Consider the following 15,493-nt stretch of genomic DNA (forward strand, 5'->3'; position numbering starts at 1 on the left):
TTGCTAATTATTTTTCGCAGGCGCAATCCGCGACGCGTCGAGCGACTACACGATAATGTTCCTGATTATGATCGCCTTGCTTATAGTTACCGTCGTGGCTTGGATCATCGAGTTGCTGCGTGGGAAACGGAAGATGTCAAGTATAGAGGGGAGAGAAATACATTGAGTTGATTTGAAAGTGTTGTTTTATTTTAAGGATCGCTGCCCGAATCGCTGCTGGCGTTTAGTGAGAAGCTAAATTTTATTTAAGGGCGAGCAAGCTTAGAAATACAGGGTATCCAGCGGGAGGGTCCAATTTCAAAATCCTATTAACCAGCTAAAACATATAATGCAAACCTATTGAAAGGTAAATGAATGCAATTGAGTTTTCTGAAAAAAACAAGTTCCTAAATATAAAAACGTTTTTGAGTGAAAAAAAACCGATTGACAAAATTGAAACTTGAAATAAGGAATGATAGTAATCACTAATCAATCAATATAAAAATGTGAAGTTTGTAACGCAGAATACAGTAAGGTCAGCAGCAGAAGTTGCTAAGCAGCTGAGTGAACCGTATACAGTACGGATATGAATGGTCGTTCTTGTCTACTTTACAGCGCGATAAAACGGCATCCGTCACTTTCTATCCCGCGGTGTTAAAAAGTGACAGTTATTTTATCACGTGGATAATCGTAGATAAACGTCGATAAAGCCATCCATAATACGCCTGCAGGTCCTATATTACCTACTTTTGCGGCGTGACACTTGAATGAATATAAAATATTTTACGAGTATATTTAACGTACGCCTTTACCTTGAAATTATTGATAAATGAATTATGCAGTGTTAGGTTGTAATAGATCATTGTCTTATAATTTTTCAATGAAATGGTCCTATATTAAAGAATAACTGAATATAATTTATGTTTTGGGATGGACGGTAATAAAATTTATGAGAATACGAAAAAACAGTATAAACTAGTACCTCCAGATGGAGGCTGGGCCTACATGGTATGGATCGCTGCGATTATTAATTTTGTAAGTAAACTTTTTAATTTTTATTTCATTTATAAAGAATTCCAACCTTTCTCATGGATATTCTGATACCTACATAAATTATACTTACTGTATAATAAAGAAGGGTAGTACTTAGTGCTATTTAAAGCTGTATTTTACCCGTGTTTGGGATATTATATTTTCTTGGTAATTGTTAATGAGCATACTGAGCCAAAACCAGACACGCATTTTTAAAGATTTTTGCCTTGGTCTTAGAGTGTTATCTAAAAGGTTTAATTATTCTGATTCTGACCGACTCCTTTTAATTCAATAATCTGTAATGAAAGTCAATAAAAGTTTATCATAATTAGGTATATTTTACATTGATTCCACACAGTTTCATTATCGAGTATGAAAATAGATCGGTGACGGTGCAGCCCTACCTAACCCGTCTACCTCCACTCTGCACTAGCGCCATGTTTTTGTTGTTGCTTATTCTGTTTTTTTTTTTTATAATTTTACATTTTTGATGATTAAATGCCTTTACCACAAATAGATCGCGATTCTTTCTTAAATTCTACGGAATATAAACATCTGAATCCGCTAATTCTGTTTGTTCCAGTCGGTGCTAACGATGTTTGTTCCTAGCATAGGCATGATATTCAACAGTTTTTATATAAAATTGGGAATGGGTTCCACCGATATACAAGTGCACAACGGCGTTAACTCCATGTGTGTCGCTGTTGGAGGTACGAAAACTATTTAGTTTTAACACATAAGATAAAGCATTGAAGCATATAATAATAAAACGTAGAATCTTTACTACTACTTGTGCAGTTTTTCTTTTTCTCAAAAAAAGTTTAAGATGGAAGTATAGCTACTGACAAAAGGTACTTTTTTATATTTCCATTTCGGGAGAAAAGTTTTCCACTAGGTAACTAAATCTTAACATATCACTTTGATTTTGATGTCGATCGCTTCAGCATAATACATTCTAAGTTTTTTAGTACTTATTGCAAATTTTGAAAAAAGGGTAACTTATACACCTAGTTTTTCATTGTGTAACATACTAAAAAATCATAGATGATGGAAAATATTTGGAAGTGGAAAAACGTTTTTTCTTTTTGTATGGACGATTACGTGCTGTACTTCCCCCTTGAACAAAATTTCTGCCGTAATATCATTATATTCTATAGCCCAATCCCTCTCGCGCTTGAGATGTCCTGTGCCCAGCAGTGGGATGTATAAGTATAGTATTTTTTCAGGTTTCTTCTCAGGACCATTGATGAAGGTTGTTAGTTTACGAAAGTTGTCTTTTTTCGGCGCGACGTCCGCGACGCTGGGTGTATTTGGACTAGTTTTCGTCAACTCGTACGCCATGTTCATTTTGTGTCAAGGTATACTTATGGTAGGTACCACTACCACATTATACAGTAGTCGCAAAATATAGCTAAGGGTCGAAGAAACACCTTAAGAAGATTTATATTTTGTACCTTCTCAAAATCCTCTAAGCAATACTTAGGAACCTACCTAACGGGATTGTGTTAATATTCTCGCAGTTTTATTCATTTTGTAGTAGCAGCTCATCGCTTTGTGGCACATAATATATTTTCCAGATACTGATTAATTGATCTTTGGCCAGTTTTCTTAATCAGCTCAAAATTTTCAGGGTACAGGAACGGGCGTGCTGTACAACGTGGCCTGTACCGCTATAAACGATTACTTTCTGAAGAAGCGGTTCATGATGACAAGTCTTGCTCAGGCTATTTCTGGTAACTAACGGCTACACAATTTTAGACCCTATGTCGTAAAAATAAGATTCACGAATAGTCAACTGTGTCGAAGATGGTACGATCAATACTATAACGTGTTTCAATAAACCTGTACACTCCTATTTTTATTACACCATACTAGATCTGGTTTACATCTTTTTAAACAGTTGATAACGCATGTGTGGTACCTTCATGGAGTTTCTAGCGTCCATAGGCTACTGTAACCACTTACAAGATGGGCTGTATGATTATTTTACATTAATGTATTATTATTAAATATGTAAATGTATATCTCTTTTAACTCGAAATCTACATCAACACGTATATTTCTTATGGAAGAGCAAAATGCCTAAACGATTCACGATCACGTTTTTCAGCCATAGCATCTATCGTAGCTCCATTAGCCATTCACTGGACGGCCGAGAACTACGGGTACCGGGCCACGATTATACTTATGGCTGGCGTGTACCTACAAACCTTAGTTGGCTCCGCGCTCCAACAGCCAGTGAAGTGGCATTTGAAGAGGGTCCCTATCAATCCTGGTACGTACTGTAATCATTCAGGGTTCTTGCTTTTGCCGTAGTTTTGCAGGTACAGTTTACTGGATGGCCAAGAATTACGGGTACCGAGCTACTATCATACTTAGGTATGGCTGGCGTGTACCTCAAATATTAGTTGGATCCGCATTGCAACAGCCAAAGAAATATCATTTTGAAGAGGTTGCCTGTAGGTCCTGGTAAATCATTTCTTGTTTATGGCCAGCCGTCGCAACCATATTTGCATTATTTTAAAACCTATTTAAATTTATTCAACAATGCAATAAGGAACTTTTGGTATCTTGACGGATGTTCAGAGAACGAAACGTTAGAAATCTTTTGGGTACATTTCGAGGATCCTCAGCCGTTTGAAATTATTTTAAGATGTTCGATATTTTTTAAGTTATACTTCCTTTCTACTATTTCAAGTTCTACACTTCTACAGTCGTTTTAACAATACCTGCTCTATGTGTTTCCAGAAACTGAAAAATTCTTGAAGATGAAAAGTAACTGCGAAGTGGAAGCTAACATGGAAGCATTCCATATTACAGAGATAAATGTTGACCAGGTAGCAACAGCGAAAAACGACGGTGTTCTGCAAGTATATTCATTAACATTATTTGAACAACTGGAAACTTTTCTACCTTTACTTACCCAAAATGTTGAAATATATTTTTCATATCTCATGCTCTGAAAGTGGGTCGTTGTTGTTCTAAAAGGTGCGCAGGCGGCTTAGCACGGTCGCGTTTTTATCCCTTGTCACCATGCCTGTCACGTTCTAACAAGTATGTAAGTGCGAAAGGGACGCGCATAGTGATAGTCGATAAAAATGGAACCGTGCTGAGCCCGCAGAAAGTGATACGTTTATGCTCTAGCGCAGAAAAGTGGTGTACTCCTCTGCGTCCCCGTCCCAGGAACAACTGGGTGGAAACAAAATGGAAAAATAGTGTCTTTATTTCCTCGCCTGGTACAATTGGTAATTGTTATATTTTACTAATCCCACGTTCATCCTTTTTTTTATAAAAAATGATGTAAGTAAATTATTAAAAACAAATTATTCTTGATTTCTTTCGTTGAATTCTATTTACTCGATTTCATAAGGCGGGTACCAAAAGGAATACACCAAAAATATTTTTTAAACCTTACACAACTTGCGTAAATGAGCAAAGGCAGAATCTTATACAGCCACAGTTAAACGTTTGTACGATATTAAATTGGTTTTTAAAGTTATTTAGCACTATATTCATGAAAATAAAATGAAATACAAGATAAAAATTTCTTATATTATTAATTAAATTGTTATTTAATATTTAAAATACTTTTACTATGTTATTTTATTACCTGGTGCGGCGCACACAGGTCGCGGTGCGGTCCGGTAGTCTGTTGCGGCTTTTAGAACGAAAAAGTATAAAATTAAAAAGTAAGAGGCAATCCCGCTGATTTTCATACTATAATGAACAAATAATTTTAAAATTACTGCTGTTTGTTAAAAAATGTGTGTTTTCGTAAATATTGCAATCTAAATGATATTCGCTAGGGGTTATTAATCTTCACACATGTAAAGTAAGTCCTAAGGAAAAAAATCATGGCCGTAGGTCTATTAGGTACTTCAATTACTGATTTTGCAAAATTGTCTTGTCTTATTTGGTTTCCTCGCATTCGATATGAAAAGTAGAGTGTTTAACTCGGGTGAAAGGCACCATTTCCGTCTCGGACTAATGGCGCTCTCACTGCGTTCGAGCGCCAAACTACCTCGACAGAAATGGGTGCCTTTCAACCCTTGGTTAACAATCTACTATTTACTTACAGAGAGTATATCAAAGACGTGTTCGACTGGCCATTTCTAAAACAGTTCCTGAGAACTTGCGCCTGCGTCGGTGCGCCGCTCGGGCTCATTTCCGATGTTATATTCACCCTGTTCATACCCCAAGCACTCTATGCGAGGGATTGGAACGAAGTAAGTGAAAAAAAGTTAATATTTTTATCATCATGTGACGAATTTGGCTGTAGCTGACAATTGGTATACAAACGCATATCCTCACTCCGTTCAATTTATTTATTTATTTAACAGTTATATCAGGCAACAAGGTCCATATTACAAATACCTTACAGACTAACATAACTTATAGCATTTTTATAAACTTAAAAAACTAAACACTATTTAGGCGACTAAACGGCGTGGCTCCGTTGAATCGTCTGGTCTTGTGTCGGATTCGGCAGTTTGCCCCGGAACCTCCGAAACACACGGCGCACTCGATGGTCCCCTGCAGCGGTAGCGGCGCGATCGAAGCTGAAACACCCTCAGCGTGTAGCCAATCCGTAGTGTAGTGTGTAGCGTGTGTCAATGTGATGTATGAGTCAAAGAAGAAGGCAACTACACTGCAATCATAATCATTATCATTACCGATGCGTTACACTCACGGTTGTTTGCATAATTTTCAGGGTGAAGTAGCATGGGCATTAGCACTGTTAAGTTTCGGAGATATATCAACAAGGATATTGTTAATAGTGGCGAGCGCTTGGTTGAAGAAAATACGGAACAATATTATCTACATATTCGGGATGGGGTTGGATGTAGCATTAAAATTCGGTAAGTATTTGCTTTATAATTTTCCTGTTTGGATACTATATTTACTTGTGAAAAAGGCTAGACATCCGTTTAAAGAAATTGGATTGCAGAAGCTTCACAGATTACGGCAAAATATCTCAATCATAATCGTTGGTTAAAATCTTAAACCACCTTTGTGATTGTAGAATGAAAAGTAGGCAGGTACTCATATTATTGTTGTTCATGTATAAGGAAGGTTTTTTAAAATATAGCAATTTTTAGGCATACTTACGGATCTGCTGGTTAACCTAAGTATTATTTCAGTCTTCCTCTGGTTCCCACACCCAACCGTGGCTTACGTGACCCTGACCTTGACCGGATGTTCCCGCTGTATCCTCATCGTTCTGTTCTCACTGGTCATCTCCGACGCGGTCCCACCGGAGAAGTACGGCATGGCGTTTGGCGTGTCAACACTGATGTATGGCGCGTTTGGTATTACCCTAGGTCCAGCTATTGGTAAGACGCGATCCATTCACCATTCCATATTCACCACTTAGATGGTTGGCAGTCCTCAACTGTTTTATTCAAAAACTTCTTGCCTCACATAAATAATCGTAAATAAATATTATAGGACATGCTTACACAAATTGAGCAAGATCAATAAGGCTTGTGTTGTGGGACTCAGACAACGATATTTAGAGGTAATATACAAATACTTAAATGACCTATAACTCAGGAACAAATATCAGTGTTTATCATATTTGTTTGATAATGCCCTTACCGGGAGTCGAACCTAGAATCATCGGCTTCATAGGCAGGGTCACTACAGACTGGGCCACCGATCATCACCTAGACTATATACAATAATCATAAGATCTTTTTGTACACACAAAGCAATGATTAAATGAAATGAAATGACTGTGACATGAATTGTTGCCCGCGGTATTCCCGGACCTTAAAACCTTCAAAAAGAAGAGCGTACTTCCTTCTTAAGACGCATGACGCACAAGCCCTTGGGTGTTACAGGTATTCATATGGGAGGGTAGTTGCTCAAATAATTATTTATTTATCAGGTGCAGTTCGAGATGCTACAGGCAACTACGCTTTAATGTTCTACCTGCTCATCGGTCTAATGGCTGTCGTCACTGTAGCTTGGTGCGTCGAGCTCTACCGCGGAAGAAACTCGCTGAACAAATTATCATCCCTATCACAACCACCCAGAGATGTTCATTAATTGTAAAAGGATCATATACCTACTTGCAGAAATACAATTGTATTTCAGTTCCCGAAAGTTCAGAATACTGAAGACTAGAGTTAGACCAAGATATGTAAGACTGCAGCGATTTTGATAGCCCAGACTGTGCAAGTCTTATTCTAAAACTCAAACTTCGAAGAAATTATGACGTATAAAAAAGACTTTCACAGTCTGTGCTGTCAAATCATTGCAGAGTTATCTTGGTCTAACTCTAATTAGTGTGTAGATCCAGAGTTTCATTTTCTGTTCCCATATGCTTTTTCTTCAATCTTCATGTGCTTCCATTCTGTATGTTTTTGGTTCGTTACTTGCATCGCGTTAAATTAAGGGTACATAGCTGGACTAATGACCATTATCAAAGCAATGTAAGTTTTTAAGACAAACTTAGCAGTAATAGTTTGTAGCAGAAATAAGATTTTGCTTCTAAGTTTCATACAGGCGTTAGTTTATGTATCACAGTAGTTTAATTTTAATTATAATAAAATGAATAGATACATTCTTATTAATTTGTGTTAGAAAAATATTAATACGAATGCTTTGTCATTTTATTTATGCTAATCATTTCAACATTATTTCAGTAGAAATAAAGAACTAATATATAATAATATAAACTTTATTTCAGAATTAAATTAGAATCAGGTATTGTGTTAGTAACAAAGTAACACTTAAAATCTATATTGTAGAAAGAAAAATATATAGTAGAAAGATCGTTGTTGGGCCGAGTTTTATTAGGTAGTCGAATTTTTTCACGTCAATTTCTATAAAATTTTGGTGGATAGATAGTTTCCTATTCTTTACAATATAAGCGCACCAATTGCAGCTTCCAGCGAGCCAATGTTACGTGTTTGCCATTTTGGCTACGGAACCCTAAAAACGTGCAAATCGTAGGAAGATCACTCCTCATACAGCATCAAAAACGCGCTGACACTGTACACAAAACAAAGTCAAACTTTGTTAACCGATCGGTTACTGCACAAGGGTCAACCGTTTCGCCAAAACAATTATTCCAACCTTCAACCTACTTCTACCGAAATCGACCTACCTAAGCGGAAACCTTCCGCTCGGTATCTTCCATTGTAAACAAACTATGCTAAAACTCGTCTGTTTGTTGACAGTTGACATGTGATAAAATAACTTAAAATGCAGCGTAGGTAAAGTAGAAAGTTATCAGTCTCGTGTTGACTTATTTATTGGAGGTCTGATTAAATGCATTTCAACTTAGTGGAATCTGTTTTACTGGCTGGCAAATGTATTTATCATGTGTCTTATAAATAATAAACCTTCTTAATTACACAAAATAGATGAAAAGTGAGGCAGACTGCCATACATGGTTTATTGATTTCGGAGGCCGTAAATGTGGAATTTACGCTGCACACGCTGGTTTGATGCCATTGAGGCAGTCGCACGCGTCAAGTTCCAGGGCTCTATGCGGAAGGCAGAAGATCGGCCAGGTTGGAGAGAAATCCAAGAAAAGGCGACTTATGGCGGTCACGACCCTCAGTCATGAGGTTACGACGAAGAAGAAAAAGAAATGTGAGATTAGATTCACATTGGGTTATGTATAGCCCAACACCTGTATCGGTAGTTAAAGGAGATCTACAAGAGAAGTACTTGCTTAGTGTTGTTGGATTTTTCTCGTGCGTTCGACTGCATAAATATTGACTTGCTTCTATCTAAGTTAATTTATTACGGTGTAGATTTAGGGTCACTCTCGTGGTTTAGAAGTTACCTTGCTGGGCGTATGCAGTCAGTTAAAATTGCTAAAAACGATGGCACTTTGTTGGTGTCTGACTCTAGACCCCTAAATCGCGGAGTCCCACAAGGCTCCATTCTCGGGCCCTTACTGTTTATTATATATAGCGCTGACATCGTTAACATTATTGAGCATTGTCAATATCACTTGTATGCGGATGATGTTCAGATGTACTACACGGCCCGTCCTTGTGACTTCCCTGACTCAATTAATAAAATTAATGAAGACCTCGAAAGTATCTCCGCTTGGGCTGAACAAAACAGTCTGTTGCTAAACCCTATTAAGTCAAAGTTTATGATTTTGGGTAGTAAAACTCAAATTTCTCGAATCTTAGATGGTAGCCCTCAACTAAATATTAGAGGCTCATTAATAGAGCGAGTAGAGGAGGCCATAAACCTGGGTATAATAATAGACAACCAGTTAAGGTTTGAAAAGCACATAGCGGAGCTAGCCAAATCATGTTTCTTTAGATTGAAAGTATTGTATCAAGTAAGAAACCTTCTAGATGAAAAAGTTCGCTTGACATTATGCGAATCGCTCGTATTGTCTAAGTTGAACTACGGCGATCTGGTGTACGGGCCTCGTCTGCAACAAAAGACTCGTCGATTAATACAACGAGTTCAAAACGCGTGTTATCGATATTGCTACAAAGTTCCTCCAAGGAGCCATATCACACCGTTTTTGAACAAATCTTCGACTTTGAATATGGCATCACGTAGACATTTACATCTTGCTTGTCTTCTCTTTGGCGTTATAAATTGCAAGTCACCCGAATATCTATTCTCTAAAATAAATATTTCTTCTTTTCACAACCGACACGCCACAAGATCTACTCGACGTTGCATTTTAGAAGTACACCCTCATAGGACGATTGCCTTTACCGGTTGTTTCCGTTATCTCGCGACCAAATGCTGGAATGATATCCCTCCGCCTTTAAGACAACTTAAATCCAAAAAAACATTTAAAAACCACTTTAAAAAACTTCTCCTTGAAAAACAAACCGCTGGGATTCCATTCGGCTATTTGGTTGCAGATTTTAGGATATAACATGGTGAGGCTGGTGTAACACAACACACTGGGGAGACTTACATAGTACATACGGGTCAATTTTACCTACTATCTAAGTATTTCATCAAAAAATTATCACACGACATGCACATATCACACTTACACTGTACGATTGTTTTCGACGTACGTAAATACTTCTACATAAATATAATATTTGTTGTGACCTGGGTTCCGGCAGAAAATCAGTGCTTTGCTCGAAAGAGCGAAGCATATCACTGAGCCGTGACCCTTTTGTCCTGCTGCAACGCACACAGTTTGTACCTACCTACTTTTATAAAATTGTAACTGCTATTTTCTTTGTAACTCAATTTTCTTTGTTAGTGTAATAATTATTGTTTTTTCTTTCTGTTATGATGTGTTTAAATTTATATTGTGTGTCATTGCAGCTGTCAAATAAATGATTTATCTATCTATCTATCTATCTAAGAGTGAAAAGTATTAAATCCTGCTAATAATTAATCAATTCTTTAGGTAGATGTCCCCCCAGCAAGGGAAAACTACTTAAGTTGTCAAGTTTTGACCTCTCAAATGGAGCAGATATCGTACCGTACAGCAACACATTAACTGTGACCATTAGTAGCTTCTATGTCGTCGCAGTAAGGATTAAAACTTATTAGTAAATTGTGCCAACGATAGTTATAAGAGCAACATATTTATCTAACCAACAACGGACCTTATGTTCGTTACAATAAGGTTTAGGAATTGACAGTTAACAGTGTTGACGGTATGCAGCGCGCAGAATTAATTACGTTCATAAATGAATGATGGCGCTCAAATGTCACAAACAATGATAGCATTGTTGTCGTGACTTGCGGGAGATAACAGCCACTTTCCTACTATCACAAACACTATTACTAGGAATTGACGCTAGTGTACCTATATTGACATTGACATCCCGTTCTGTATGAAATCTACCTCATCTGAATAAGTGAATATCTTCATAAAAATCGGTGCACATCGGAGGCGTGTGCGTAGACGTGTACGCGTATGTCACGCAACCGGTGTGCCGTCTCTCCTAAAGATCCGTAGGTATATTACAACGGGCGTACGTCACGCAAGCAGTGTATCGTCTCTCTTAAAGTTCCGTATATTACAACGGACACGCGCAGTTGTGCACGTCTACGCACAAGCACTCGGTATGCAACCGACCTTAAAGAGGTATACTTCTTTTCAACTAACCTGTGTGATAAAACCAGCAAATTGTTAAGTACTACAGTCCAGAGAACTGATAACTTGTTTTAAAATCGGTGATATAAATTTAATAAGTAGTAATGTGACTACTTAAAAACAACTCAAAATATTTAATAAAAATTATTTGATTTGTTCTTAGTTGTATGACTCAGCAATCTGTTATGTTAACAAGTCTCGTTTGGCGCTTGAACCTTATTTCCGCTGTTTCTAAATTCATTAAAAGTTAATTAAAACACAGATTACCTATATATGATTCAAAAAGCAGGTATCTAAATACTACATTTCAACAACACGTAAATAGTAGGTATGTCTAGTAATCACTTTCATTAAAATTCTTATTATACATATTTTTTAATTAGCGGATGACGGGTGCAAATCATGTCAAACTATTAATATAAAATGTTAGTCATTTGTAATCTTAAATATCTACTTCAATTCAGTCTAGTGGGTGGGCTGTTGTTGTATTTAATTCACTCTGTAACTGTGTTTCTCGTGTTTTTATTTCTATGTACAATAAAGTATATACATACATACATACTATAAAAAAGGCGATCTTACCACTATTAATCGATCTCATAAAGATAATCTTTTATTTTTTTTTAATAGGGTGGTTCATAAACATAATATAAAGTCAAAAATACTACAAATAAACACAAAACAACACATTGTGACCTCATGGCTCCGCCAATTATAATTTTTAATAAAAAAAACGAGCGACAAAGGAATATATACTATAATTATTAAGACGAAACAGGAGCTGAGTTTTAAATATTTTAGGTAAATATACCCGTCTCGCTAACGGAAGCGGCACCAAAAAGTAGTGCGATAAGGACAAGGCGAAAAATCATGCGTAAAAATCTCAAAAATCGAGGTTTCGTACTCCTCTGTTTCCTCCTCCAAAACTTAACCAATCGTAACCAAATTTGGAAATCTAAATGATTATAAAATTATCTGTGTCGGACCGTTTTGCTTTTTTGGCTAATTGATATCAGTTTTGAATGCCACGCCTCTCATTGCGGCATAGTCAATTAGGCCATTTTGGCCATTTTTGAAGGGCTCTAGCGCCTTAAAAAACAAAAATATCAAAAAAAGCAAAACGGTCCGACACAGATATTGACAATATCAATCTGTGTTGAAAAAATCATTGCTCTAGCTTCAAAAACCACGGAGGAAAACGAGGAGTACGTTTGTATGGAGAAATGACCACTCCCGTTGGCTCTTAAATCTGCTCAGACAATTTCCCGAGAATGTGTGAGACCTGGAAACATATTCTGATTATAATAATAGACTTAAATCATTTACTATAAAAGCATATTACATCGGTTATGTTCATTATTGTGTCACTAGCACTATATTATTTTACTTAATATTTCGGAAATGTAACATTTCCAAAATGGAAACATCTTTTTTTTTGTTTTATAAATTTTGACGGGACTGAAGGTGACTTAAGAGTTTCATATTCAAACCGATATATGTATGTATTTATACAATACTAACTTGTGAGAATAAGAAATAATTATCCATGTGACGGTACATAATGGCTACTGATGGACAAAATTAAATGAATAAGCATTCAACGCATTAGACGATAAAACTATGTACTTACTTAAAGAATGATCAAAAATACTTTAGTTAAATACCCATCTTACGTCAATGTTTTTAATTAAAAAACTAATAAATTTAAGACGTAAAATGGACCTATTTAATTAAGATAAGTAATGTAAACAAAACTTCAATAAACAGTTCAGTTCACTTCAAATATAATTCTTTCTCTAAGATTATAAATCACTTATACGGGAAACAAACAAAGTTTTAGTAATAACATAAACAAGTTATTATAAACTGAATCTCTTTAAATTTAAATGTAAAACATTGAGTTATATGCCTAAATAAAGCAACAACTAATATGAAAGCGTTAAGTAACTCACATAGATGACAGTTACATGTACAGTCCCATCATAAAAGCCGGCAACGCACTTACAACCTCTCTGGTGTTGCGAGTGTCCAAGGGCGACGGTAATCGCTTACCATCAGGCGATTCGTCTGCTCGTTTGCCTCCTATATCATCAAAAAAAGAACAGATCTGCAAGTTGCAAAAAGTTTCAAAAAGTTGAAAAAATTCTTGGAAATTTCATAGCAAATTAAGGAAAGTATAATTTTGAAAACAGAAGATATATAAATCCATACAAATATATGAGAAGTTTCCGAAATTTTCCAATGTGGATATTTATCAATTTTAGAAAGTTCTGACGTCACATCAGTAGATTAAACCGTAGGTTAAATTTTTAGTGGTAATGATGCCTAAGGGCCGACACAGACGGACTGCAACCTGACTGCAACTTTTATGGGAACTGCAGCCCGTCTTTACCGGCCCTAAGATTTGGTTTTTAATACTTTCGGGTAGGTCAGTAAACGAACATGGAACAAGATAAAGTTAAACGGAATTAAAAGTAAATTATTCGGCTATTAAGCAAATAGTTTGTTCATTAGATTTGTTATTTCGAGAATAATTTTCACTACGTTAACATGCCTTCTTTATAATGCCCAAATTATGAAATAGATGTCATAGGTATTAGAATAAATTAAAAGAATTAAATTAGAAGAAATTTTAGCAAAGACTCGAAGTCTTTTGTGTCCAAAGACGGACTCGAACCGGCGTCTTTTTTGCTTTGTCAACCCTATAGAAAGATAGATAGAATACTCTTTATTGACACACCTCAGTAAAAGATACAGCATAAAGAAAACAATTGATTAAAGAAAGAGATAGACAACAGGCGGTCTTATCACCTAATATTTGTATAACGATACATATAAACAAAAAATCTAAATCAAAATCGATGCTTTTATAACACATATTTTCTCAAACGGAGAAGCGGACACCCAAATAGTTAAAACCCTAGCGTAGTTTTTAATGCTCTTTAATCACATTGAGATAAAAGTTGTTTATAAATATGTAGGCTGTTGTTAATACTAACCAAATATTTTGAAAGTTATTTTATTTTATTACAGTATAAAAAAACATGGAATACATAAAAATTATATTAAGCCTATAATCTATGCCGAAAATAGAAAAATACCAGAAAACTACGTCAAAGGAAATTGCAGATTATGCTTATTATTATTTTACACAACATCATTCTAGATTCTAATGATTTATGAATTCGTAAGGACCAATAAATTTGATACTGGAATAGGTAAAAATTGTGTCATCAAATGGTTGCCCAAAATAAAAAATATCATAAAAAGTGTAGTTTATTGTCACTGATAATAATTGTGAATGAATTGCCACCTCAATAGAGGTGTTGTTATCTTGAAGATGATTCTGATTAAATAATTTGTTAAAGTTTTGATTTTTAATTATTACCTACTTTGACACGGTTCTATTTGTTCCGTTCTTATGTTCAGAACAGTCCTGAGCGAGCAAACGTTCGTTCGCGCGGTAAATGGAAACACTTGCTTCAATAGTAAATGGGAAGAGCAGATATTTGCTCAAAACAAAATGTTTGCTCAGAACACAAAATAAAAACGAGGCTTCAGGCGCACCAATATGGGCAATAAGTAAGAGCGAGATGCCAAATGACATGGCTCCCCAGTGCATTTCGCGCGCACAATTCAAGGTCGTATCATACCTAGGGTAGGCTCCCAGTACTGGTCTTATAAAAAAACCGTACCGGAACCGTAAATTCCCGGTTCTCGCCGTACACAATCAGTACCGAGAGCAAAATGAAAATCTTAACAATTTTCAAAATCAGAATAGGCCTCCTTGTAAATTGCACGAGATTAAGATTCGCGAGAATATAATATAGTCCTCATCGTTTTAGATGACGGCGATCCTAAATAAACATCATGGACGTTGTCTAGCGTGAGCCCTTGTGGCTGGCCAGGCCGAACTTGACCTTAAATACTCTATTGCACGTGTGACAATAAAGTTGGCCAGCTTCGTTGAGCGTGTACACGTAGGAGGGCTTAGGTCGCGAATATACCGCGATAACCTTAAAGTTTTCCATTCAGAACTGAAAACAGAATTACTGCGAGAGGTAAGATAAAAAATATAGTGAAACTCGGGTGGTAACTAAAGTTTATCTGTTAACAATTGAGTGCTTGTAAAAGTGTATGATGTATGATGGGTGATAAAAGAGAACATAATATTTTTCCAAAAAATCGTTTTGATGTCATTTTTAGTGGTTTGATTACCAAGCAGAAACAGTACCTAGTCTTTAGGAATACAATTAGACAACCGGTAGGTAATATACTTTTTAAATGAACGAGGACATTTATTTTGTATAAACATATTTTAACAAAGAAAACACTTTTGAAAAGTCACGGCAAATATATATGTATCAATTTTATTATGAATCATAAGTATACGATTATTTACATTCTTTTGCTTTCATAAGT

At 36.0% G+C, this 15,493-nt stretch overlaps 2 protein-coding genes and 1 long non-coding RNA gene across 7 annotated transcripts in view; 2 read left to right on the forward strand and 1 right to left on the reverse strand.

Annotated features, from left to right (window-relative positions):
- Positions 1-15,493, forward strand: part of LOC134789644 (uncharacterized) — a 369,764-nt gene that overhangs the window by 324,785 nt on the left and 29,486 nt on the right. The gene's annotated exons all lie outside the window — the stretch shown is intronic.
- The window catches only part of LOC134789635 (solute carrier family 12 member 6), a 509,818-nt gene that overhangs the window by 294,795 nt on the left and 199,530 nt on the right, over positions 1-15,493 (reverse strand). The gene's annotated exons all lie outside the window — the stretch shown is intronic.
- On the forward strand, positions 839-7,093 carry LOC134789571 (monocarboxylate transporter 1-like). Its single transcript, XM_063760140.1, has 10 exons — positions 839-1,014; positions 1,595-1,721; positions 2,238-2,380; positions 2,642-2,744; positions 3,122-3,286; positions 3,760-3,877; positions 5,090-5,237; positions 5,723-5,870; positions 6,153-6,344; positions 6,902-7,093. Exons 1-10 carry the CDS (start codon positions 910-912, stop codon positions 7,060-7,062), a joined length of 1,410 nt encoding a protein of 469 aa, XP_063616210.1. The 5' UTR covers positions 839-909; the 3' UTR covers positions 7,063-7,093.

This window comes from Cydia splendana, chromosome 4, assembly GCF_910591565.1.
Source record: "Cydia splendana chromosome 4, ilCydSple1.2, whole genome shotgun sequence".
Lineage (NCBI taxonomy): Eukaryota > Metazoa > Arthropoda > Insecta > Lepidoptera > Tortricidae > Cydia > Cydia splendana.

Bases quoted from the DNA above. Each gene is read 5' to 3' on its own strand.
- LOC134789571 (XM_063760140.1), top strand. From the start codon at position 910: ATGGACGGTAATAAAATTTATGAGAATACGAAAAAACAGTATAAACTA. The intron at 3,287-3,759 runs GTACGTACTGTA...ATGTGTTTCCAG, and splicing joins GAGGGTCCCTATCAATCCTG to AAACTGAAAAATTCTTGAAG. The intron at 6,345-6,901 runs GTAAGACGCGAT...TTTATTTATCAG, and splicing joins TACCCTAGGTCCAGCTATTG to GTGCAGTTCGAGATGCTACA.